Genomic DNA, 27,561 nt, shown 5'->3' with positions numbered 1-27,561 from the left:
TGTGTGTGTGTGTGTGTGTGTGTGTGTGTGTGTGTGTGTGTGTGTGTGTGTGTGTGTGTGTGTGTGTGTGTGTGTGTGTGTGTGTGTGTGTGTGTGTGTGTGTGTGTGTGTGTGTGTGTGTGTGTGTGTGTGTGTGTGTGTGTGTGTGTGTGTGTGTGTGTGTGTGTGTGTGTGTGGGAGAGGGGGAGGGGTAGCCCTTACAGAACAAGAACTTAACATCTGTGGCACAATAAAAATGCAACAGGATAAATATAAATGGACTTTCCCTTCCACAAAACTAATTCCATAAAGATATTATATATACTATTTATATTCCTTACTACAAATTATGTCATTGAGTAGTGGGCACCAGTGCTTTAGTTTAAACCGATGTTCTCCTCACCATTCAAAACAATCCTAATCTTTTTTTTCCTCCTTTTTCTTTTTTTAATGAAATCAAAACATTTCTAGCCCTTGTTGCATGTAAATTATCTTCAGACATTGTCTCAATTGGAAATACCAGTTCTTTAGTACAGTTCTCTAACAGAAAGGGGTGTTGATTCCTGTGCAGTGTATTGTGTTCTGTGTCAAGTCACAGTCAGTTGGAAGGTCATCTTGGCCACTGAAGGATCGCCACCATCGTACATTCCTTTAACATCATCAAAGTGACGACAAGCAGTTCAGAGAGCTGCGTCTAACTGATGCGTTTTTGGTAAAGCTTGGGTCCAGACGTTGTGCATTGAGGTCTATTGTGATTGGCTGGTGAGGATGGGCTTGGGTTAGGCCTCTTCCTTTTGTGCGTTGTCAGTCTCCAGCAGAACGTGACTTCTAAACCGCTGTACTCTGCCTTGACGTTGAATGTCTTATCCTCTTGTTTCTTAGTCCTCTTTGTCCATTTCCGTCACAACAGAGTAGCACACCTTCTGAATTAGCAGGCCGGCTCTGGCTGCGATGGTCAGAGACGAGAAGAGATTATGCATGACATTTCTGTACCCTGGGGCTTCGAGTATTTATCGCTAAGGTCACAATTACATTGCTAGTGAATACAAAGTGTGTCAAGGGGATTGCCCCAGGCCAAATCTTGAGTACATTGGGTATATTTTAACCTGACTTTCGCCAGATGGTGGCAGCATTGCTTATGCATTGCTTTACCATCTGGGCTCGCTCCAGCACAGTTGATAACACTCGTAAAGTCCCGGGCCGGACCAATCAGCGGCAGCTATGGGCGGGCTCTGAGCGGCTCTGAGCCAATAGAGTCTGATTGCAGACCACGTGGAAACCCAGGAGGCGGATTCTGGGTGCAACGTCATGCAGACAGGCCAATATGAGTGGTTGGAGTTGGCACGGCCATATCCAATCACCTGCTTTAGAATTTGAAAAAATGGCCCGCCCCTTACATCGGTTGTGCTGGACCGAGCCCAGATGGTAAAGCAGAGCGTTATGCAGGCATACGCAATGCTGCAAACCATCTGGCGAAAGTCAGGTTAGGTATATTTAGAAACATAAAATATGAAGCTTTGTAAAAAAACACAGTTGTCCTTTAAGCGACAACACTCAATATCAACTAGCCTATATCAGTAGCATTTGCTATTATATCATGTCCAAGTGTATTGTGTACTTTCTTACCGATGTACTGTCGGACCCACATAGGCCTCTTTGTGGCTGGAGTGTAGATGCAGAGGAAGTAGACGGGCACACCTGACAGAGCGATGCCAATGCCAATCAGGGAGTTGATGGTGTCGCTGTACAGCGGCACCACCACCAGGAAGACAGTGAGGAAACAGAAGACGATGGGGAAGAACAGACTCAGCTGTGGGAGAAGAGGGACAGAGAAACTGAGCAAAGTAGGGATGGGACGGTAATCGCTATTAATGTTTATTGTCACAAAAAACACGATAATCGTATCGTGGAGATTTAAATTTATCGTGAAATTGTCCTCCGTCATGCACTGGGATCAAAAAACCTTTTATTTGCCGAGTTGCATGTTTGGTACCACTTAAAAACCCTCTGTAATTGGAAAAACTGACCTGTAAATAACGTACTTGATACAGTCTTTCACTCGACCAAATCTCTTTGCCAAAAAATAGCAGATCTACAAGCTCACAACGCTTCGCAACGTGGCACGTTGTGAGCTAGATCTGCAATTTTTGGCAAATGTTCCACCCCAGGATTATGGATGTTGGGGATGTTGGGGATATTTTGATTATTGCGATAATATCGTAAATTGCAATTTCTTTCAGTCACAATAATCGTGACATGAAATGCTTATATCGTCCCATCCCTAGAGCGAAGCTGGTCTAGCACTCCTCTGTAGGCATGCCACGATTCATGAAAAAATCGATTGGGCGGAGGAAGGTTAAGAGAAATAATAATTTTAAAGAAATGATTTTTCTGTAATTTCTGTAAAAAAATATTTTGTGTTAAAAAACCGTATCGTGAGTTGAGTGAATCGTGGCCTGCCTACTCCTCTGTTCTGAAAGCCCTATTTTATACTTCTGTCGCGCAGCAAAGATAGCCTGTCTACAAGCTCACTGACATATCTCCGATGCTATGAACTAACAACCTTCTAGGGTGATATTTCTCCCCTGGCCTAGTGGGACTTGGTGCAATGTTCCACAGCAATCGGACGCTATGTTTATGATTTGTGGCATTTTGTTCAAAAAGGGCCACTCCTGCAAACTTTGGAAGCCAGTCTTAGCAAATCAGGATGGAATATGAAAAATATGACTTATGAAGAAAAAAAACGTATACACATGACCATAGATATAATGTGTACCGATTTTGTGAGGTTTGTACAAAATCCATAGACTTAACCCATTTAGAACGGGTACACATTTTGTGTATCATTATTTTATGCTTTAACTATTGAAAAATAGCAGATATACAAGCTCACAGTGCGGCACCGAGTGCCGCGCTGCGAGCTCGTAGATCTGCTATTTTTGAAAAGTCGTGAACATTAGAATTTTGACCCGATTCTATAAGTGTCTTTTGAATCCTTCTAATTCTAGGCCTAAATGGGTTTACATAAAGAAATGTGTTTTGCAAAACCTTTGCTATTACAGGCTAATGTGAAAGACACAAAAAAAAGGACAAAAAGGGTTGGTTAAAAAGGGGCAGAGAAAGGCAGTGCCAGTCTGCCAGAGCATGTGGTTACGTCAGCCTATAGATTATGGTGCCAGAGAAATATGATCATAATATTTACAGGGTTCCCACGGTCATGAAATTCCTGGAAATATTTTGAAATTAGAAAAATATTTTTCCACTGGAAAAGTTTGGGAATTTATCAAGGGTCATGGAAGGTCCTGGAAAAAATTGTCTTTGGTTATTGATTTTGTTAATACCTCTGAAATGACAAATTAAACATGGGCCAAATTGTGAAAATAGCTGCTATTTTCACAATAGAACCGTGTTATACAAAATTCCTCTACTCTTAGTGCTCGTCAGGGTGCCGGGTCCCCAGTTAAAACATGATTATTTCGGGGGTCACGGCCTGAAAAGGTTGAGAACCACTGGCATACACTTCCTGTCTTTGGGCATTGCGGATAGGAGTAAGCGACCTGTTATTGAGCTGAATTATTGTTATATAGTCTTGGAAATCGTGTTAAATATTCTGGGAAAGTTTTGGAAATTAATTGGTACAAATGTGTGGGAACCCTGTATTCATATGTTTAAAGGGAAGTGGAACCTTTATAATCAAACAATTGGATTGAAATGTGTGTGAGCTACATTGCTTTGGATGCTTTGTGGCTATGATTGGTGTACCTTTAGTGGTCGCGCTCTGTCAGGCTGCTTCCAGCGTAGATAGAGCTGTCCTAGGATGGACAAGCCCACAAAGAACCAGTAGCTGAAGCTGTAGTAGTTGATCAGTCTGAAGATGTCTTCTACACACAGGTAGACCAGCGCCATGGCACCCTGCAGAGATATTCAGTAGGTAGGTAGACAAGTGTCATTGTGAACTGTGAAGAGGAAGATTTCATAAAACGTTACATATTTCTATCATATAATGGAATATCTAAAGGACACAGTACAAGGGGTTTAAGGAATTATACAATAAAGAGATTCATAGACAAAAGCTATAAAGATTGCAGTCAGTAGTGCATAGACTGCACTGCACACCATCACCAACAATATGCAAAAGTCCTTGTAATTTCCATCTTAAATGAGTGATTTCGAGGCAGCCAGTATGATCATTCCTACCACATTTCATGAAGATCTTCCCTTCTGCTCTTGATTCTAATCTCGACCTTGAGTTTGACCTTGACTTTTGTGACCCAAAACGTATTAATCTCTTCGGACATTTTTTTAGTTGTTGTTTTTTTTTTACCTTTGGCCTTTTCGCCCCAAAAGGTTGGGACAGCCTACTTATAATTTCCACCAAGTGTCATGAATATTACTAACATACAGAAAGACAGACAGGCTGACAGACAAACGGAATTAGGGCGAAAAACCTGACCCCCATCCAACTCCATAGCCGAAGGTAATAAATTCATAATTTTACAAAGACAAGACAACATATACTAGGAAAAATATTCACACATCTTATATGTGTGATATGATGTATGATGAAATCAACATACAGGTTTAACTACTTATAAAACCCTACTATAAATACTTTGATACTATCTATTTCCGAATAAGTGCATAGTGTTCACCTATTTTCCCAGATGGTTGCCAAATGTTGGCTTTGTGAAGCATTGTGAGTTTCTACTTTCTAGAGATTTGGTGGCGAGGGAAACAAGGATGGGACCTTGTATAGAGCCCTGGGAGACTGGTCAACAAAGTAAATAGAGTTTAAAGGGGAAGACCACCCATTTTCAATATTGAACCTTGTCATTAATATACCTTAGAGGAGTTATGTGGAAATAGAAAAAAGTTCCCCCTCTTCTGTGTTGCCTAGAACTGGAGGATTGATTTTGGTGTTTGTATTGTAAAGTACAACTTGATGACATCACACATTGTACTTTACAATACAAACCCCAAAATCAATCCTCCAGTTCTAGGCAACACAGAAGAGGGGGAACTTTTTTTCTATTTCCACACAACTCCTCTAAGGTATATTAATGACATATTTCAATATTGAAAATGGGTGGTCTTCCCCTTTAAGTGATAAACGAACAGCTGAAAAAATGAGTATGGTGAAAGTGAAAGGGCTGACTGACGTTGAAGAGCAGAGCGGGAATGGGAGTGTAGCGTGTCACATGGATCATGCACAGGAAGTCTGGTAGATGACCCTCTCTGGAGCCCACGAAGAAAAGCCTTTTGAGACATAAAGAACATGGCATGCTATAATGACCAGTGATGGATGTAACAAGGGAAATGTATCAACATGGATTAAACAAAATAAAATCTGAAAATGTCTGTATGACTATGTGCGATTTGAGCCCCCGTTTTGGTAATATTGTTCTGCTGTTCTACATAATGCCAACCATGTGAAGAAGTCACAGACTACACGCTCTCGATGCAGACACATTGAGGGCTTGTAGATCGGCTGTTTTTGCTGCGCATCATGCTTCCACAGAAGACATGCTGGCTTCCATGGAATGCAAATGACAGAAATCAGTCGTGGTGATTAGATGTGACTAGATATCATCTGGGATAATATCGTGATATGGCATAACTGTTTTTATTTTCTAGTTTTAATTACTTGTGCCTTATTTTATACATGAAAGAATCAAAAAATAGCTATATTAGCCTATCCACATCTCACAATGCTTTTTTCTATTTTTACATTTTCTTCCAAGTGGTCGTATACCACTCACCTAGAAGCAGCCAGGATGGAGGCATTCAGTCCTCCGAAGCAGGACAGAGCCACAGCTAGAGGAATGGTCCAGTTCATCACACCAAACACCTGGTCTGCAAAGGTCTGACAGGTAAAAAGACAGAAGATTCAGTTACAACTAGGGATGGGACCATATGAAAATTACATATCAATTTACAATATTATCCCGATAATCAAAATATCCCCAACATCCATTATCCTGGGGCGGAACATTTGCAAAAAAAAGAAAAAAAAGCTAATCTACAAGCTCACAACGTGTCGCGTTTTTGACAAAGAGATTTGATTGATAGTGAAAAAAAGTACATTATTTACAGGTCTGGTTTAACAATTATAGAGGGTTCAAGTGGTGCAGCTTGGCAAATAAAAGGTGAATTGATCCCAGTGCATGACGGAGGACAATTTCATGATAACTCAAATCTCCACAATACGATTAGTGTTTATCACAATAAACGATAATAGCGATTATCGTCCCATCCCTAATTACAACCATTCTGAGGCCACAGAGCAGGTGATAACATCTTATCCTAACATGATCTGCTAATCTAAAGAGCCTTCCCAAACAGCTTTCTACATTGCATGTGACCCAAGATTTGGGTGCATAATGACACGGCTCAACCTTGTTTTGGAAAGTGCTATTCAAATCATCAAGTTTATTATTTCAATATTTGCACTCATTTTCAGCCTGTGCTTGCAAACCAAATTGCCCCTCAGGTACATTAAAGCTTTACCTTACCTTACCGTACCTCATTGACAGCCTGGGGCCGCATTCATGATAAACATAAGGTTACTGAAAATGTGCATGACTCAAATGTGCTTCTACGATAAACCTGACACAGTCAGAATTTGAGTGCATATTGACATGGCTTAACCTTTTTTTGGAAAGTGCTATACAAATAAAGTTTATTATTATTACATTCGCACTCATTGTCAGCCTGTGCTGCCTGCAAACCAATTTCCCTTCAAGGACTTTAAAACGTTACCTTACTTCAGCTTACTTTATCTTACCTCAGTCATTTTCTCAATAAAAAAATGAGCCTACCTGAAATGTCACTTTTCAAATTGCATTTAAAATCAGAGAAGGACAAGGAGGCTCTTACCACAGCCACAGCATCGCTGTCCAGGATTGCAGGTATGGGGAGCACGGTGTAGTATGCCACATTGGTCAAGATGTAAATCACAGTCACTATGGGCATGGAAATGGCAATGGCCAATGGCAGGTTTCTGTAGTTCACATGAACGAACAGCAGAGGGAGATAGAGGAGTCAATTCACTGGAGGAATGCATTGAATTGTGTCTTGGATTCAGGGTTCATCAGCAGTTACTGGGTCAAGAGAATAAAGAGATGACCCCTTGGTTAGGGGCAGGGAAGAGGCAGAGTGAGAGATTTGGTGGAGGTGGGGGTGTTTGTCACCTAATCTGCGAACTCAGACATGTGATCACATGTTATTTGGACAGCTTCTTGGCAGTGTGAATTGAAGCAAAGGGATAAAATACATGCATGCACGCATATACACGCGCGCGCACACGCGCACACACACGCGCACACACACACACACACACACACACACACACACACACACACACACACACACACACACACACACACACACACACTTGCTTGGTTTTCTATTTAATTGATCTGTCCAGAGTCAATTCTGTTGATCATTGTTGTGAGAGTGTGTGATAAGCACTGGTTAAATCATGGCATTGTGGCAACCTGCAGGTATCTTCAACCTTTTTTCACCCTCTGTTAACCCATTTAGGCCTAACCTATAGAATAGGGCTAAATCAGAAATTAGCCTACAAAACAAATATGTTGCTACATACTGTACATGTACTGTAAGCCCCTTCCAAACAGCAAAATGTGTTCCCGGCCTGAATGGGTTAAAATGTCTGGTTGTTTACTAGCTGATCTACAAGCTCATAATGCATCGCAGTATGGCGCGTTATAAGCATGTAGACTAGAGGTTCTATTTTTGCTGAACGTTTGTCCTAGAATAGGGGCATTAGGATTACATGTTACAGAACAGTTAAAGGTGGTGATCCCTGAGCACTACAGTGAATAGGTTAGTTTCTGCATTTAAAATTCAAACATTTTCACTGGAACTCTGTATAAGGTACTCTTATATATACTGTCCGTACCTCTCTGGGTTCTTGATCTCCTCTGTGACAAAGTTGAGGGTGTCCCATCCAGAGTAAGAGAACAGAGCCGAGTACAGGGCCAGAGCGATGTTCCCCGGGTCCCTGGATGAGCCTTCAAACAAGTCATCAAAGTTCTGAGTGTGACCTAGGAGGAAATAGGATGGCAATACATGCATGCACGTTAGGGACATTTTTATTGCAGTGCTGTTTCAATAGCCATTTTCAAACAGTGGAAGGCGTGAGAGATGAAATGTCGAACTTTGGTGTAACCTTGGGTTGTACAACTACCTGGCCATGATATAAGTCCAAAAATGATCAATAATCTTGTTAAACAACAAGAACAAGGAGGCCGATGTAACAATTCTATTCACTCTCATTGTGTGGGGTGAAACAGCTCTCACATAAACAAATGCAAACAAAGCTGTTTCTCCCAATACATAAAACATCTAGTCCTGCTAAACAGTTTGTGCAAAGTGAAATGGCTGTATACCCTGTACATGTTATATTACCCATGACAGAAGTTCTGTGGTGCAACGTAAACAGGTAGGTCACCGATATCAGTGAAACACTGTTGCCACAAGTGATGCCACAGCCGTCAAGGCGAAACTTGCCAATTACGCACAACGTGGGCAACAGATAAATATGATGAGCAATATAAGGATTTCTATCAGGCCCAGGTAGCTACCAAAGTATTCAAGGAAAGAAAGATAGTTCCCGTACCTTTTCCAATCAACACCAGACCAGTGATGATGACAGCGATTAGAGCAATGACCTTGGCGTAGGTAAAGAAGTCCTGGACTCTGGTGCCCCATTTCACATAGGCACAATTGACCCAGGTCAGCAAACCTACAAGAGGAACCCAAGTCATTGGATAGATTACACTCTTCTGTAAAGAGGTAGAGTACCTACATTAATAGGCACATGCAGAGATATACTCACACACACATGGACATGCTCGCTCACTCACTCACTCAGCTCACTCAGTCACTCAGCCACTCTCTGAATTCACTAACACACACACACGCACACGCGCGCGCGCACGCACGCACGCACGCACGCACGCACGCACGCACGCACGCACGCACGCACGCACGCACACACACACACACACACACACACACACACACACACTCACTCACTCACTCACTCACTCACTCACTCACTCACTCTCATTCACAAGTAAAGTATACATAAGTAAAGTATACATAAGTAAGTATACTTAACTGCATACATATTACTTTATGAATAAGTTAATTGTCTTAACAGTGTCAGTCATGCATGTGCGTTTCCGTATGCAAGTCTGCCTGGTTTAAGGAAATGGTGCTGCTGACTCAAGCAGACTGCCCTGTTGTTTCAGACTGGGGAACAGCTGAGTGCAGCACATACAAGCTGACATGCACACACGCACAAGACAAGGACACAAAGAGAGACTAAATGCAGAGGCGCAGAACAGTTAAATGTAAAGGAAAGTGTGTCAGGAATGGCGTGGACTATAACACTGATTCCACAACTGCTTGCATGTACAGTATGTACATACTCTCTCTCTCTCTCTCACACACACGCACACACACACACACACACACACACACACACACACACACACACACACACACACACACACACAGAATGACACACGACAGGACAGCATTGCTAGGAATGGGGGAAGGATTCTGGCTATGAATCTGGACGCATACCTGCAATATCCAAACTGACACCTAAATCTAAGTGATATTACTGCTACTATAACTGCTCAGAAACTGGTCATTCAGGTCACCTTCCGTCCAATTATACGGTCCTTACCCCAAAATGAGTTTGACACCCCTGGTCTAAACCCCCCCTTACAGGCCTGTAACTCTCTGAGAGTCTACAAATGTACACGTGTACACTCTCTGAGGCATGAGGGACTGTGGCCTATTATAACAACAAATTAAAAAGTTTGAAACTCATTGACACACTGACTGATTAAACAACCGACAAGCTGACAAAGTCAGGCTGAACTACATACTTGGTTCCATTCAGTCCTTCACAGTGCAAGCTGCTTTAACGGCCTTAAGAAAACATGTTTTCACGCTTCTTCTCCTTGTGACTTATTTTGCTGTGGCCTCTTATCAATGTTTGTTCTCTCCCAAGTTCTAGACAGTACCACTCGCTGTGTTTTCAATCTGAGTCATCCAGAAATCTTTTACTGTTTATAAGAAGCAAGATTGGATTAGACTTATTAAGTTTTACGGTATTCTACAAAATCTTTATCTTGGTTAGCTAGTGGAGAGAAAAGCACTGCTACTACATATTATATTCTTTTATCTTTATCATGACTTTTGTTAAGATTACAATTCCCTTTCAAACAAGCTGAGTGGACAAATGTTATCTAGAGTAGTATTAGTCTTCTAATCATCACTCAAGTTCATATCACCGCAGGTATGTGCTCTTGCTCAAAGACTAAACTCATGGTGCAACATCGAGCCCCGCCAACTGACACATCACCCAAACCTTGAGATGAATCAGGATTACATCACTCTGCTTTTCATGCACACGTTGACCACCACAAAGTTACCTCCCGGATTGGATTCCCACCCAGTTAGGAATCACAACATATTGTCCTGTTCCGTGCCGTGGGGGACAGGATGATAACAAGTATGCACTCCACAGGAAGTCGACTCAAACACAACATATCACACTGGCCCAGACGGTGCTGAGTGGCAGGGATTCACCTCTCACCACACAGAGGCAGAGGTGTGGCGTGTTGACAGTGAAAGTGTAGAAGGGTGGGAGGTTCGAGATCAAGTGCAGGGGATGCTGACTCGTCCCCCAGCGGATTTCAACAACAGACCAGATGTGACAGCTCAAACAGTGGTGGACTGTTGGGTAAGATTTGATCCCAGTTAGAGGTGTTGGGGGACAAAGCCCGAGGCACGTGAGAACGACCAATTTCTTAGAATTTAGTGGATAAGCTGTGCGGCATGAAGTTTTTCTTATAGAACCCTGCTGGTAGCAGCCATGTTTACTTTGGATCCACTCTTTGTAGTCCTGAATGCTTTACTATCATGCTGAGCTGTCAGGAGCACTCCTTAGGTCAGAGTCTTACTACAGCGAGGACTTTACCACACCGCTATCAGCACAGCGAGGCCTCCTTCAAGCACAGCTTATCTGTGTGTGTGTGTGTGTGTGTGTGTGTGTGTGTGTGTGTGTGTGTGTGTGTGTGTGTGTGTGTGTGTGTGTGTGTGTGAGTGTGTATTGTGGAGTGGGGGTGGGTAGGTCAATTAATGACACATTTATTGCCACTAGTAGCAAGGTTCTTTGACATATTGGACGGGCCTCTTAATAATCCATTTTCCCACTGCTCTTGTCTGGTTGCCTAAGTTGCCAGAATTCCATTGCTCTGTTCCGGTGCTCTGTGTGGTTGCCTCAGTGTTCCACTTTATGGACTCGCTAAAGTGTCCCTGTCACTTAGATTGATTCTGCGTTACTCCTTTGTAATGCCATTTGGAGTTATCTCAGCAATCTGTCATCCATCCCTGTATATGTTTTTAGCTTTACATAGCGATGAACGATGTGTGACTATGTTTGCTTTTTTCAAAGTGGCCCTGAAGACTCGTGACACATGATGACACAGCACTGAGAGTTTCCTTCGGTTTTCTTAGACTGAGTAAGGTGACATTTTCCTTAACTCTCTCTCTCTCTCTCTCTCCTAAGTGCAGGAAACATAAGCTGAAATCTGTCTCTTCTGTTCCTCTTTAACATAGTCAGTGTGTGCCTCCGCTGCTGACACACTGACTTAGGCCCTGTGCCACTACGTTTCAGTTCTCCCTTTTTCAAAGAGTCAGACACTTAAAGCCCCCCTCCAGCATTTTTTTGCGTTTCTCAATTACTTAATGTTTTCCACTGTGCCTGCAGTACTATATATTGATTCAAACATAGACCCCTTTTGGTGAACAAGTTCTCCTTTTGAGTACGTAGTAGTTCCTCTTGAAAGAAAATTTGACTAAATGTAATGTAAAGTATGAATATACTGAACATTCCGTCCGGAGGGACAGTCGCTCTGTGACTGTCTAGCCTGTTGTCAGATCTAGTCTCTACTTTTGTGGCTTTTATTTCATTGTACTGTATATGTGAAGGTGTAGGACAGACAGTACTCTTTCACCTCGAAGCTAAGCTCTGAGACGTCACTGTGCTCTCTCTTTAGTGTTCACATTCACTCTACAGTCAGCCACCTTAGTCCTCCATTTGCCCTAGTGTCGTACAATTTCAAATCACATCCTGTACGCTTTTTATTTTATTTTTTATACTTGTTAACACCCCCTCCTTTTCCTCCCAAATTGATCGTTCTGTCAAATTCTGTTGTACTCTAGTCCCTTGACTCCCACGGCTTGGTTCATTATGGAAGGTGTAGACGAGCAGCACATGTCCCCTCCAATGCACATGAGATCGCCGGCCTCTTCGTTTCACCTGATAGTGAGGCGTTTCGGACGTAACGCGCGTGGGTGAGGAACACGCTGATCTTCTCAGCTCAGCCCCCCACTGAACACGTGCCCTGAAAAACCTGAATGAGTCACTATTGCAGCGAGGGAGATTGCCATCCACCCGGCTTCCCTCCCTCGAACAACCCAGACAATTGTGTTTGTTGAAATGCCTAGTCAAGTAAGACTCAAGACACTTGTATACATTTTTGTGTGAATATTACGGAACACACACACACACACACAGACACACACACACACACACACACACACACACACACACACACACACACACACACACACACACACACACATTGCGTCAACTTACATATGCAGGCAGCAGCCAGGAACCTGTTGGCCACGTAGGGAGCTATGCAGGTGGGGAAGACGGGCTGGACCATGTAGTTGGAGAAGGTGATGGCAATGATGGCCTGGCTGGTGGGCTCGATGATCAGCAGCGACGTCCACAGGCGGATGAACGCCAGGAAGCCCCCGAAGGCCTCCAGGATGTACGCGTACGAGGCACCCGACTTGGTGATGGTGGTCCCCAGCTCGGCGTAGCACAGGGCCCCGAACACCGAGAAGATGCCCCCGATGGTCCACACGACCAGCGACAGGCCGTACGAGGAGCTGTGGATCAGCACGCCTTTGGGCGACACGAAGATGCCCGAGCCGATCATGTTGCCCACGATCAGACACACCCCGTTCAGCAGGGAAATCTCCTTCTTCAGCTTCATCGACTCGCCCACTTCGGCGGACTTCACCGGCGGGGCGCTGCCGTCGGCCGCCTCTTGCGTGGGAGCGGGGCTGTAGGACGCCATTGGTGCGGGACGAGGGGACGGGTGAGCAAGATGAGGATGGGAGCAGCCTCTGTGCTGGATGAGTTTTCAGTTGGTGAAGGGAACTGTTTCGGTCGGATATCAGAGAGAAGAATCACCTTTTCTATTCCCGGTTATGGACTTTCTAGTAACATCTGTGGAGGAGGCGGCATAAGAAGCTCTTATCAGTCAAGAATGACACCATGGTGACTGATCTGTCATAGCACACACATGTAGCAACAAGGACATTTAATGGCTCATTACACAGTGCTGTAAACGCGTTCCCTGGTTTATGTTAATGAGAGACACAAATGGAGAAAAGGCTAAATGTATCTTCATGTCACAGATGCTATGCAGTACACACACACACACACACACACACGGTGAGTATTGGATTTTACAGATGGCAATTTGGGAGCCATTAGGCTGCACAGCAACTGGCTTTTAAGGTTGAGTGTATTGACAGAGAGAGGAAGGGAAGCAAACATGACAAAATAAAAGCCACTGTGATGATCTGTTAGCAAAGTCTGGGGTATTCTGACTGTTATACCCTCAAACACACACGTGCGCACACACACACACGCACACGCAGGCATGTGCGTGTGCACACATTTTCTGAGTCACACACACATTTTATTAGGAGTCAGCTGTCACGTGTTCTCTTAAGTTCATTGCCCTCTGCATACATGTATTAACTTTAATGAAGAGAATGAAGACATGCTGGGCAGCTTTCCGCATGACATCGTTAACACACACCACTGACTGCGTATAAACAGGCAGAAATGCGCCGTGCAGCACTTACAGGGTCAACTACAACTGCAACAGAATAGCTGATTTGGGGCTCTTGAAGCAAAGTTGACATTTTATCAAAGCCTAATTTGATTCATGTTAAAGTTCAACTCAGTTGTTCAACCCTGCAATTTCCCCTCATCAACAATCCTTACACAGCAGTCCCTGTTAAATGAAGCCAGGCAAGCATGCGGAAGACATGCGGTAATTACAAATGAAAATTTAGCCTAGTGAGATTGACTTCAGGAAGCTTGACAACGGTACAAAGTACAGTTAGGTGGTGAGATATAAGAATTGATCCAAAGATAGAGAACAGACAGAGATGAATGGTCGATACAGTGGTAGACAGACGGAGGGAGAGAGAGGAAATCATGAAGTAAATAAACTAACAGTGCATTGTGTAACGTAGATTAAACCAGGATGTGTGAATGAGACAAACAGACAGACAGAGCCACATGTCAGGTGTGAGGTGTGGATGGGGAAGGGACAGAGGGGTCGGTACAGTTCATAAAGGGGTAATTACACAGGGAGATGACAGTACTGTAGATCGACATCTCTGCACGTGATCGGAAACAGTGCCAGATGCAGGTGAGCTGTCTGAAGGAGAGAGCAAGGTCCAGAACAAGCTGATAAGAATTCATTCTGATTTACTCAAGGTTACATTAGGCCTACTGTATATCCTGCACAGAAAAGGAGAGTGACAGACACAAAAGTCATTGTGTCTTGTTGGAGGTGCATGAGTGTCATATAAATGTGACATACGCAAAATTGCAGGTAAAAGGTCTGATTTAGATATCAGACAGTTATGAATCAAAAGTCTCTAACTCTGGTATACGGATTCATAAATGTGACTTTAGCCTTCTTTCAGACCTTCATTTTTCATAATAGAACAATATAATTCTACTGATTGTAGTCGAGGTACACAGGTAGGAGGATTGGCCTATAGATAATAGGCTAATACAGTAACTTGTAGCCAACAGTTGGCTATATTGGCACATTAGGCAGTGGCACAAGTAACACTTTGCTATAGCTTATCATAAGATAACATAGCATAGGCCTACCATACGAAAAGAGTGAACATATAGGCCTAAGCTGTTTAATATTGTTTTCTCTTACATGACATCCGTTCAGTTTGACACCTGAAAATAGGGTTACTTGAACTTCTACCAGTCAGACTCAACGAACTGTCACATGGATCATTGGATGTCATGTGTAAAGTGAGGGTCCAGCCAGGACAGGTAGCCGGTAGGGCTACTTCCATATGGATCAACAGAATGAATGAATGAAATCCCGTATAGTCTACAATCTAAAAAGCGTCAAATAAGATACTTTGTCTCACCTTCTCCAGGTGTGCTTTAAAACTGAAACGGTTCCACTTCGGGGGTCTTCACTTGAGTGTCCAGATCGCACAGCGACTGATGATGATGATGACCTCGACGCTGACATGAAGCTTTTTTATTTTCTATACTTATTTACATCTCCTCTACAACAACTTCTTGCCGCACATGTTTTTTATTTATCCCAATCTCTCCCTCTCTCTCTCCCCCTGTCTGTCTGTCTTCTTTACGCATACACGCCACTGGAGTGCAGAGCGGAGACTAAACCACTGGAGCAAGCCTTGTGTGAATGATCCCTCCTATGTTGTCACAGATCCCCTTTCTGCTCACTGTGCTCAGTCTGCTCTACACTGTTTACCGCCGCTCACACTGAGCGGAGTGAAGGTGCTCACGTCTGATCAGCTGATGAACTTCTGCTTTCATGATCCTATATAGCCTCACTAGTCACTACACACCACTGTTTCCCAAACAGTGGGTCGGGACCCATTTGTGGGTCACAGACTTTTTTTTTTTCTTCTTTTTTTTCTTGTTTTAGTAATTTTCCTACATTTTGTTTTTAATTATTATTATATCAAAACGTAAAAAAATAATTAAAAACACATTCCCCAAAAAGCTAAGATTTTCACGAATAAAAAAAAGAAAACGTTTTCCTATTAAAGTAATTTCATTAATAAATAATGAAAGATAAATTCCATAAATTATAAAACAAATGTTGAAGAAACAGTGAAGATCTTGAGATTGTCGATCTGCTGTAGTTTACGTTTATCCTGCTTATAATTAGGCCTATCCCGGGCAAATGTCTAATTTCTTTTTTGGGTCATGACATGAGCTGAAAGGTTTGGGAACCAGAACCACTGGCACTGCACTACCAAGGAAACGGGGGGAGTGGTGAATGTTTTAATTGCTTTATTTTTCTCTTCCCTGACAGTCTTTCGCTGTAAATTGCTGCGTTTCTGTAAATCACAGCGAGTATATTAATCACCTTTTATAAGGAACAACTTGTCACGTCGACATGAATCAAGGGGACAGTAGAGTTCTCATTTGGTGCTAAACCAACTGAGTTTTTATCTAGCTACAAGTAGCCTAGCGATCGTGGTAAGTTATAGCCTGCCCCAGTGACCTTGATCACTGACCTCTACTAATCTGCTTTTGATGCGGCGTGGGAAAACTATAGACCTACCCTGCTTTTATTAATCATTCTACAAAACTAATGTTAAGGGGTCAGGCTACTGGTAACTTAATATACTTACATAACATGAAACTTTAAGAAAAATTGTCACATCCCCTGAAAGGGTCTGTGTGTGATGTTGTAGCCTAGCCTATAGAGATACATTAAGTTAACTATAGTTCATCCAGCAACTAGCAACTTTGCTTGCTTGCTTGATGACCAAAATATTGACCATGGCGCCCTCTTGTGGATGCCGACTAGAGAGCAATACTTGATAGTTTTTGTTTTGTTATTAGCCTACTCTCAACTTAATACAAATTTATTAACTTAATCATCGATTATTTTCAGGATATTATCATTAATAGTAGTAGTAATAATAATGAGTTAGTTGTAGTAGTATTGTTATTATATTGCTATTGTTAATAATAACAGCAACAATAAATAGTCTACATATTTAACAATATTTTTCTGAAAATAAATAATTGAAATTAGGCAAATCCTGGAGAAATATCCACTTTGGAACCCATTTTGAGGACCTGTTCTGGATTCATGCTTGTTGATGATGTCTTTCTCTTACTATTGTTTTGGAAAATGTCCATTTTAATCAAATGACATAGATTACACCATTAGGCGTGCATTACTCATTTGATTGATGTCCATTCATAGACAATGACATGCCATTATGTGTTTTATCTGATCAAATCCATCCACAATCATCATCATCATCATCACACCTGTGGCCTCTCTCTCCTTCCTCTCAAAGGTAGAGCTCTGATCATCATCATCAGCAGCAGCAGATGCAGCACACTGACTCATCACGTCACAAATCATCCCTCTCCTTTGATTGAGACACGTCTGTTGTCGCTCATGAACGCATGTGGACAAACTTCTCACACATGGCTCCTTTCAGGCCCTTTGTCCACTAGCCACTCTCTACCCTGGGCATTCTTCTCCGTGGATACCAGTTGTCATGGTTTCCGGAGCACCCCAGTAGGCTACAGGCAGGGATTAGAGGCGGCCATTTTGGGGACAGCTGGGCCAGGTTGGTCCCTATTGCCCTCCGTGCTGCTCCCAGTCACTCTGGGGGGAAGAGGGGTGGCATTGTGTGAGGATTAGAGCTTCCTGTGTGTCGGCCCATTACACAAGGAGGGGGCGGGGGGCAGAAAGAGAGGGGTAGAGAGAGAGAAATGAAAGAGAAAATGAAAGAGGGGGGGTATGAAAGCGAGTATGACAGAGAGAGGAGGGTGGGGGGAGGAGGGAGGTGGCGCCCTTTACAGCTGCACCCTCAATCACACTCATACAGGCTCTGATTATCCCTTTCACACACAACACACGCACACACTCACAAAACGGAGGAACTGAGACATATGAAAAGAAATTGAAGGCAAAAAAGGGCAGAATTAGCAGACAGCTAGACCAGACAAAAGAGCCCACATCCAGACACACTGAGCATTACGAACAGAAAACTGACCAACAGTGTAGTCACAGACCAACAGAGACAAAGAATCATGCAAACTGCATATCATCGGGCATCTCCGTTTTTAAACTTTTTTGTTTTTTTGTAAACTAATGCCCGGTGATGGGCAGTATCTACTAGCTACTGTACAAGTACTTCATCTCACAAGAGTGTCAAACAAAGTTGTGCAAATAGCAGCTCTACAAGCTTGTAGATCAGCTATTCTATTATAAAGAGCTTTCCCACCGTACAACGATACGTAACACAAGACAACTGAGGTGAAACTACAGTATAAGTGCATTCAGACAATGATGCTGACCCCCATACACCCACATAGACAACACAAAGGTGGTCATACTCACATCAACATGGCATTTTATTTTATCTTTTAGGAATCACACAGTAACCACATGTCATATCACGACTACGAAGAAGCAACTTTAAAGGATACAAGTGTATGAAAACAATAGTCGAGCTACAGTAAGTGGGAATGTAGTGAGTGCAGACAGTTCCTGCAGGGGCAGAAAATGTAACTCTCAAGTGCTTTGAGAGAGAGAGGGAGAGAGAGAGACAGACAGAGAGAGAGACAGAGATGGGGGGGATACACAGCAAAGTCCAGTGTTATTTTTAAACCCTGAACTTAACCACAACACTATATACAGTACTTAGTTGATTGGAGGCCCCAAAGGGTCTATACTAGGTCCCTTCCATTTTGCCCCTAAACCAAATCTATAGCTGATCACCAATCTCACAATGCAACGCTTTGTGAGCTTGTAAATCAGCTGTTTTTGCCAAATGTTTCGCCCCATATTAGGGACACTAGCGTTCATGTGGTTAAATTGACACTCCAGATTGTACTGTGTAGGAGCACTTAACACTAGTGGGTATTCTAATGGCTGAGGCTGAACCATGTTTTTTTTCCTTCTTTCTTTCTTTTCTCAAAGTTCCACAACAGTTCAATAAGACACTGTGCCGATAATTAGCAAACTAATAGAAAACTGGTTACAATCATCATTTGCTGCTCCTAACACTGACGGCTTAATGTACCGCAATTGTTCACCAATTTCACTCCGTTAATCTAAAACAATCGTCGCCCTCATCGTCATTTTTATGTCCATTAAACATCAACAATAACGTAATTATCACCATCGTTGTCTGTTTCCATAGGCAGCCAAGCAGCAGAGGACACAGCGCACCTCAATACACCAGACAGATGAATTCAGCAGCATCACATTGAGAACGTAAGAATAAAAGAATATAATAAGAATTATAAAAAAGAGTAAAGGATGTAATTGCAGTTTATATATACAAAGAATGGCCACCACTAAGTAGGCCTGTTTTGGTATGTAACTTATTTTGTAAAAATCTAGTAATCTCATCATTCTTGAATCGAATAATCTCAGTTTACAGCTCAAACTGTTTGTCATTATCTGTGCTTGGAAATGTCTGTCAGTAGACATGCACACTGCATTGTGTAACATAACATTTTAATCTCATCTCATCTTGACAGTTCTGTGACATGCATAACATAAGGCCTCACCGTGTTCTTTGAAGTACAAAAATAGCTAAACTGACTCAAGCAGTACTTTCACAGTCATTTACATGTTACGCTAACACGCAATGCACGCACGTAACACATGCAACGCACACATGCATACACGCGCACACACAGTCACACACAGTCACACGCACGCACGCACGCATGCGCGCGCGCACACACACACACACACACACACACACACACACACACACACATTTTGACTAATACTAGAAATAGAGACATGAATTAGAATCAATGCTAAAAAAAAAGAATCTCATCCTAGTTAAAAAATAATAATACATTCCCTTGTCAGGACTTCAGCCAGTCATCAATTGTAGACTGTAGTGTCCATTGGTTTCTCCTCATCCACACTGGTTCCTACACTGATTGGTAGAGGCTCAGGCTTATTGCCTTTCTCAGGAGATTTCGCCAATCCTTGTTTTTTATCCAGCTGTCCGTTGTTCTTATTGGGTGATTTTGTACTGGAGTCATCCACGTTATCATTGTCACTGGACTGGACCTTGGGAGCAGTGTTGGTTGTAATCCCCGGGTGCGTTTTCATGTGGCCCTGTTGATGGTAGTCACAAAAATCTTTGGTTTATGATCAAGATATTTACTAATTGTGTCCATAATGAAATAATCCTTTCTATGCATATACATTACTGTTATTGTAGATTTTCTGTACATACTATATAATACCCTTTTAAATACTACTGTTGATATTTATATTTATCCATATACATACCTACATGTATATACATACCTACAGTATATGCATAGTTGATCCATTTTACTGTTCATACTTACTGTTACATACATCTTACGGTGATAGATAGCACATTAAATTCATTCATGTCTAGTTAAGGTGGTTGCACACTGCTGCGTTTTTCGTTGCGAAATGCGTTTTTCAGGACAAGGAGAGAGAGGGAGATAGAGAGAGCAAGGGACTGTGTGGTGCGCGAAACGGGCGGCAGTGTGCAAACGTGACTGACACAACGTGAGGTTGATTTTTTTATTTGCGTGCTCCGAAATTCACTCCGATATTCGGCCCGAAAAACGCAGCAGTGTGCAACCAGCTTTAGTCTATTTTTATTGTTGTCACTTTTATTGTTGTTGATAGAATGCACATGATACATACCTACTCCTCTATTTCCACCTACTGGTGGCCTATGTACACCTGACCAGCCCAGGCGCATATGGCACGGTCAGATGTTAAGTAATCTTTTATACTATATATTTGTTATCCTATTTAGTGTTAATACTTATTCTATACTTGTTTTCTACCCTTACCTGTATCTTTGTTTCATCCTTATTTGCTATGACAACTGAATTTGCCTCAGGATCAATAAAAGTCTGTCTGTCTGTCTGTCTGTCTGTCTGTCTGTCTGTCTGTCTGTCTGTCTGTCTGCCTGCCTGCCTGCCTGCCTGCCTGCCTGCCTGTCTGCCGCACATGATATCTTTTTTATTTCATCATAAATATTCCTACTTGATTATTGACTATATTCTCAGTCAAGAAAAACACTGTACCCACTGTAATAGTGCTTGCTTACCTTAAGACCACTGCGGCTTGCGTAGGCCTTCCCACATTGGGAACAGCTGTAAGGTTTGTCAGGGCGAGGAGGCTGGGCAGGTGGTGTTGGGGTCGGTGGAGGAGGCTCAGCATCCTCTACAGGTTTTTCCAGGGGGGGCTCCTCAACAGGGACTTCCTTCACCTGCTCTGAATCAGGGACTAGTAAAGTCTTTCTGGGTGAGGTGATCCCGTTGTCTCTCTCAGGTTCTTTTGGAATATCAGTAGAGGGTTCTTCCACTTCTGGAAGTGCTTTAGGACTGGCAGGAGGTGTGAGTTCAGGTAAGGGGTTATCAGTGGGAGACTTTGGAGAACATTCAGGGTCAGGCGTGAGGCATGAGGTAGGGCTAGCTTGACTTTCTGTAGACAAGGAGGGAACATTGCTAACTTCACTCTGCACCACGTTGCTCTCCACCACTTCACTCTGTACCATGTTGCTCTCCACCTTGGGCTTTGAAACGCAGAGGGAAAGAGGACCGTCTTCTTCCTCTGGTTCACCACTAACTACTGATGTGTGAGAACTGGCTGAGGGTGCTTTGAATGAGATGGCACTACCCGGGTCAGCCTGGGTCTCCTCCTTCGGGTATGCAGAGCCATTCACAGGGCCGTCCTGAAATGAGGGGTTGTCGCCAAGACGCAGGGGGTCCTCCACTCCCGCTGAGGAGGGATTATGGGTCAGGGGTGGGCTAAGGCTGGGCATGGAAGCCTCCGATTCCTCCATCTTCACAGAGATCAGATCGGCAGCTGTTGATTGCTTAGAAATTAACCCTGAGTCGAGGACACTGATCTGAGGTTTAGAGCTGCTGCCCATTGTTAAGGCCAGGGGGAGGATTTGTTGGGAATTGGATGCAGAGCCCAGCGAGTCAATATCTCCATCGGTGATGCTTGTGTGTTCCTGTTCTTCAGAAGGCACTTCATCCTCCGGCGGTATCTGCCCTCCGAGGTGCAGGCGGATATGGTGCTGGAGCACAAGAGCGTTGGTAAACTTGCGTGGACACAGTGGGCAAGAGTTCTGGGTACGGGCATTGGCTGGACGAGCACGGTGGGTAGCCAGGTGGGCTCTCAGGCTACCTTTGGTGGAGAAAGAACGGCCACACAGCTTACAGGGGAAAGGGCGCTCTCCCAGATGTGTGGCCTGGTGCAAGCGCAGCGCCCTGGGGCAGCTGAGGACACGCAGGCACACCCCACACTGGTTGGGCAGTGTGTTGGGCAGCGTAGAGGTACCAGCAATGGTGGTTGTGGTGGTGGAACTGAGGATTCCCTGGCTGCTCACCAGTGCCCCATTAGTGGCACTGGGGCTGAGGCCGAGAGCAGCCAACATTTCCCTGCGGTAAGCAGTGGTGGTGGTGAGATCCTGGCCATGGGTGTTCTCAGCCGAGCTCTGGAATGAGGTGGACGGGCAAAAGGAAGAGGAGGCCACTCCATGGGGCTGCTTCTCAAGCTTCTGTACCAACCGCTGCAACTTGGACGTGTCCGAGGTCTGAGTGGAGGGGGCTGGGGCGGGGGAGGAAGAGGAAGAGGAGGCAGAGGAGGTTGGCAGTTTATGGAATTGGGGAAAGGGGAAGGGTAGCTGATGAGAGGCGAGGTGGGAGGCGGACGGGTGGGCCGAGGGCCGGAGAAGGGCAAATTGATGGGGAGAGGCACCTCCGGGAAAGAGGATCTTGGGGAGGTGGGCCAGCTGGGCGTACTGAGAGCTTGGGTGAAGGGCAGAGTGAGGAGGTGTGTTCTCATCAAAGCGCTGCTGCTTCGCTCCTTTGAACTGGCTGTTGATGGATGAGGAAGATGAGGCGGAGGTGGAGGAAGAGGGCAGCACACCACCAGATGTGCCCGCAGCGGCTGCAGCGGAAGCTCGGTTAAGCTGCAGCAATGAATGTGCAGTGGACAACAGTGCCATGTCCACAGAAGGAGGCAGAGGTAGAGAGGACGGGGAGGGGCGGCCGGAGCCACCAGACAGGAACCCTAACCCCATGCTCTCTACCATCCCTGGAACGCTGCCTTTCACCCCGTTGAATGACTCCTCATCCTCGGCCCGCCGCTTCCTCCGTCTCTGGCCGGAACTGGGGGCGGGGCTTGCCTGGATCGGCTCACATAGTGCTGGGGGCAGCAGGGAGAGGGAAAGCTCTGGGTTCTGTTCCCTGTGTCGTAAGAAGTGGGCTTTGAGGTTGCCCCTGGTGGTGAAACGGCTGAGGCAAACTGGACACTGATAGGGCCTCTCACCTGTGTGCGACCTCAGGTGGATCTGAAGGGACGAGTCGCTACTCAAGACCTTGCCGCAAAACCTGCAGGCATGCTGAGGACGCCCCAATGAAGAGCCAAGGGAGGAGCTGGGCTGCAGGTGGTCCAGTGAGTGGCTGGAGACGGGGAGGGGAGGCGTGGAAAAACTGATGCCATTGCCGTGGCCAAACGAGGAGGAGGTGTTAGAGGATTTCTCATGGAGGTAACGAGGCGACAGGCCCAGCGACAGGGAGAGAGGGTGCAGGGAGGCAACAGAGGAGCTGATAGAGGACGATATAGAGGAGGATGGCAATGATGAGGAGACAGACGTTAACGTTGCTCTGATTCCATTTACGTGTGAAACACTGGACTTAGATCCAGAGGACTGAGGGAACAGGGAGGACGGGAGGCTGGTAAGGAGTGCCGTTGAGGTTGCTGGAGGAGCAGGAGAGGGGTGTGTTGGCGAGGGAGACCCGGCTTCATTCAATTTCTGGCGGCTCTCCACTCTGCTGGCTTGTGAGGAATTATCCGGGGCGAAGACGGCCCCTCCGAGACGCAGCACATGCCTGCAGATCTCCTCTGTCATTTGCATCTGGTGGATCTGCCTCTGCTGTAATACCCTCAGCTCCTCCAAGAGCACGGCCAGGGTTGGAGGAACCTGGATTTGTCCCCGCTGACCTGTAGGGCTAGGGACCTGCCGCTGACCCAGGCTGGGGCTGGAGCTGTCGCGGTGGGGCGGTGCACACTGGGAAGAGGAGGAAGATGAGGACGAAGAGGTGGAGGCAGTGGTGGTGGCAGAGCAACCCATCTGCGGGGAGCTCATGGTGGAGTGAGAGAGGCCTTGATGGGACAGGGTGTGGGAGCCTGATGTCTGACCCAATGGAGGGGGCGAGTGGGTCTGGGATGAGAGAGAAGGGTGAGGGAAGTCTGGGGAGAGGGACGAGTGGGTGTTGGGGAGCGAGGTGGTGTAAGGGACAATGTGGTTTGGCCAGTGGGGAGGAGGCGAACTTTCACTGGGCAAAGAGGGCGCGTGGAGCCCACCGGGGGATGGGCGAGGGGCCAGTGGCGGCTGGCAGTCCTGGAGAGAGGTGGGGGATGAGGAGGAGGAACCTGATGAGGTCAGCTCTGAGCCAAGCGATGTGGAGGGTGACTTCACGGCCAGGTGGTCATCTATGTATAGAAAGAAAAGAGACCAAGATCTTTTTAACACTTCATTCATTTAAAATAAATTATGTATTTCTCCATCAGATCAGCAATACACCACCCTGCAATAACCGTCTGCATATACAGTATCTTGGATGCAGGAATACAATAAAATAAATGTAATTTTTATAAAGTGTAATTAACATAAGTGTAATTAACATAAGTGAATGTTTTACCTAATTAAAACATGTTTAAAGAGCACATTGTTCAATGATAAAATGTTTATTTATCTTTACAAATTTGAGTGCATGCCAAAAGAGTCTACTTCAAACTTCAAAAAGAAGTCCTAACAGGAAATTGCCTCGAATATACGCAAACAAACAACACAGCGAAACTCCTTTATGTCTTTGTAATGTCTTGTCTCAATCTGTGCGCACCACAGCAAAACTCCTCAAACGTCTTGCACACACAAAAAAAGCTTACAGACCACCTTGCTGCTATGACAACACATTTTAGGGGACAATAGACATCACCAAGACAACCCATAACCCCTCTTAACCCACCCCCTCCCTGCAGCAGTTACGTCTTTCATCTCCCTATTCACCCTTCCCCCCTTACGTCACAGTGGAGGTCATGGGTCAGGCCATGCTAAGGGTTCTGGGCACTGTCCGGGCACTCTGATTGGTCAACTGATCTGACCTTTGCAGCTAAGGGGTCAAATTCTTTCAGAATCTTGAGCACAGAGTGAGAAAGACTAAAAAAGAAAAACGAAGGGGGGAGGGTAGCAACAATAGGGAGACAAACTAACTATTCCCTCCCGGAGAGATATAGTGATGGAATGAATGACTGTACCTCACAGAAATTCCTTCTGTGGTCCTCTTCAATAGACCCAGCCCCACAGGGCATACAAAAATAGTTTCCCAGGCAAACTTCCACTTTCCTTTGTGGAAGTCTACCTGCCGAGATTGTTAGGTGCCAAGTGCCTAAAGTTTAAAGCGGCGCAGCGTTAAGCTGCAGCCTACTGCCACACAGTTGAAGAGCGTGTGCATTCTCTCTCCCCTCCTGAATCTTTTTTTCCCCCTTGTTCATCTAAACCCCCAACCGTGTAGGAGTATACAGTCAATAGGACTAGGGTGAGAAAGGGGGAGAGGGGACAGAACTATTGAGAGGGTAGAAAATGGGGGAAGGAGGAAAACACAAGGAAGAAAAGCATGGAGAGAGAGAGAGAGAGAGAGAGAGAGAGAGAGAGAGAGAGGAGAATAGAGGGGTAGAATATTAATCTTTACCAAAAACACTCCCTTCCCCCCGCCCATGCACCTTATTGTTAACAAATAGGAGAGTGTCCTACACACTAATGAAAGACCTCCAGCAGCAAACAGCAATGGGTAGCCTGTTGGTTTCCTAGACTAGGGGTCTAACAGCACAGGAAAATGGCCACAGTTGTTCCCACTCTATTCAAATCAGAGGAGACAAGTTTACTTGAAACAATCTGCTGGATATGTCTCCCACCTGCACAAGAAGCATTCCTGCCTTCCATATTGCCATCCAATCATTGCTATTATTAAACATGCACCTTATGTACAGGTATATGGGACATTTCATGTGTCACTGTTTTGACTTTTCTTTGTTCCTTTCTTATTTCTGTCTCTATCCTAATTCTTCCTTGTAACTGAACTAATGTTGAGAGCTTGCACAAAAACTCATTTCACCCACTGTTTTATACACCTGTAATTGTGTTATGTAACAATGAAGTTTTCGGATTGTGGTTCTGACAATTTACCTGAATCATATAGCCTATGAGCACAATGAGTTTCTTGAGTTGACAAACTTTTTCAAACTTAAACTATACAAACTTTAACTTGTGTAGACTAATATATAGTCTATAAGTATAAATTAAAATACAGTTTTATGTTTTACTTGTTTTATAAATCAACGCCTGGTGGCAATACACATTAAGCCAATGCACAACATTAATTTGGGTTTTTGGTGATGATGACTTCACTTTTTTTCCTTCTTTTTTTAGACGACCTTGTGCTGCAGAACTGTTGCATCCTCATCACAGTGGTCACACAATATTCAGGAATGTATTTAAAGTAAATAGGCCTAAAGCAGTGGTTCTCAAAGTGGATTTCAGGGACTTTGAGGGTTCCTTTGTGGGGGTCTAAATTGACCCATACAAGTCTGTAACTCTTAACAGTATACACATGGTCATGCTGGACCCTAACGGGTCAATTTGGTTCCATTTGTATACTGTCAGGGTTAAGGGGAGACCTTGAAATGTTAAAAGTTTGAGAAACACTGGCCTTAAAAGAAACAAATGAATGAACAGATAACTTTTCTCACCGTTCGATAGAAGCCGTGTGCCCCCCGGGTCCGCATTAACGAGTTGCTGGGGTCGTTTCTGCTTCCGGCGTGACATGATTCACGACTAGGACACACAGAGAGAGGGGGGCATCAGTAGATTCAATGGCACTCACTGCAGGCAGGGTCGTTGTCTGTACTTGCACGGGCTACTACCATCCACAAGTCAAAGGCCAACACAAACTCGCACCTATTTAGGCTAGGTGGGGGGGAAAGCTTTGAAAAATTAAATTCTTCAAAGTGATTTCTGTGTTAGAAACGGAAGGGCTAGATAGGTATGGTAATCCGTATCAAGGTCTGCACCGTGTCATATGAAGCCGCCGTCAGGACGTGTGTGTGTGTGTGGCTGTTTTCCTAAAGTCTCTTCTCCCCCAAAACTTGTCCTGTTTGCGCCCCTCCTCTCAGACTGCTTACACACACACACACACACACACACACACACACACACACACACACACACAACCACTCCTTGTTCTTCAATGATATTTGCATTTCAATGGCGTGTAACACACTAAGCTCTCGGGTTCTCTCTCTCTCTCCTCCGCTCATTTCTTTAGATTCACACCAACACTCTGGAACCATAAACTTGGTGTGACAGTATCATCATGTCAAACCCTTTGGTCAGCTACATAAAACTAATTTATATAGCCTATAGTTTAAATAGGCTACTTGCTCATGATCCAAAACCCTTGGCTTTTAATATCATATCAGTGTCACACAGTTTGTTTCTGTTTATCATGCCGTAGGCAACAAGAGTAATTTTAGGTTCCACTGCCCATAAAACAATTTCAGGTTAGCCATCACAGGTAGC

At 44.4% G+C, this 27,561-nt stretch overlaps 2 protein-coding genes across 2 annotated transcripts; both read right to left on the bottom strand.

Moving 5' to 3' along the window:
- Window positions 1-579: 579 nt before the first annotated feature.
- Window positions 580-13,178, bottom strand: slc7a7 (solute carrier family 7 member 7; the record flags this gene model as incomplete). Its single annotated transcript, XM_080742003.1, has 9 exons — window positions 580-925; window positions 1,606-1,789; window positions 3,742-3,891; window positions 5,139-5,235; window positions 5,739-5,842; window positions 6,856-6,979; window positions 7,901-8,045; window positions 8,621-8,746; window positions 12,686-13,178. The coding sequence occupies 9 exons, from the start codon at window positions 13,176-13,178 to the stop codon at window positions 858-860; spliced, it is 1,491 nt and encodes a 496-aa protein (XP_080598129.1). The 3' UTR covers window positions 580-857.
- A 6,615-nt stretch (window positions 13,179-19,793) lies between these two features.
- On the bottom strand, window positions 19,794-26,808 carry LOC308297982 (uncharacterized protein; the record flags this gene model as incomplete). The annotated part of the gene is made up of 3 exons (XM_080741546.1): window positions 19,794-20,033; window positions 21,016-24,416; window positions 26,733-26,808. The coding sequence occupies 3 exons, from the start codon at window positions 26,806-26,808 to the stop codon at window positions 19,794-19,796; spliced, it is 3,717 nt and encodes a 1,238-aa protein (XP_080597672.1).
- Between the last annotated feature and the right edge of the window lie 753 nt (window positions 26,809-27,561).

This window comes from Nannobrachium achirus, assembly GCF_963921795.1.
Source record: "Nannobrachium achirus genome assembly, chromosome: 14".
Lineage (NCBI taxonomy): Eukaryota > Metazoa > Chordata > Actinopteri > Myctophiformes > Myctophidae > Nannobrachium > Nannobrachium achirus.
Note: the sequence above shows the minus strand (reverse complement) of the source record. Positions and strands in the feature narration are given on the sequence as shown.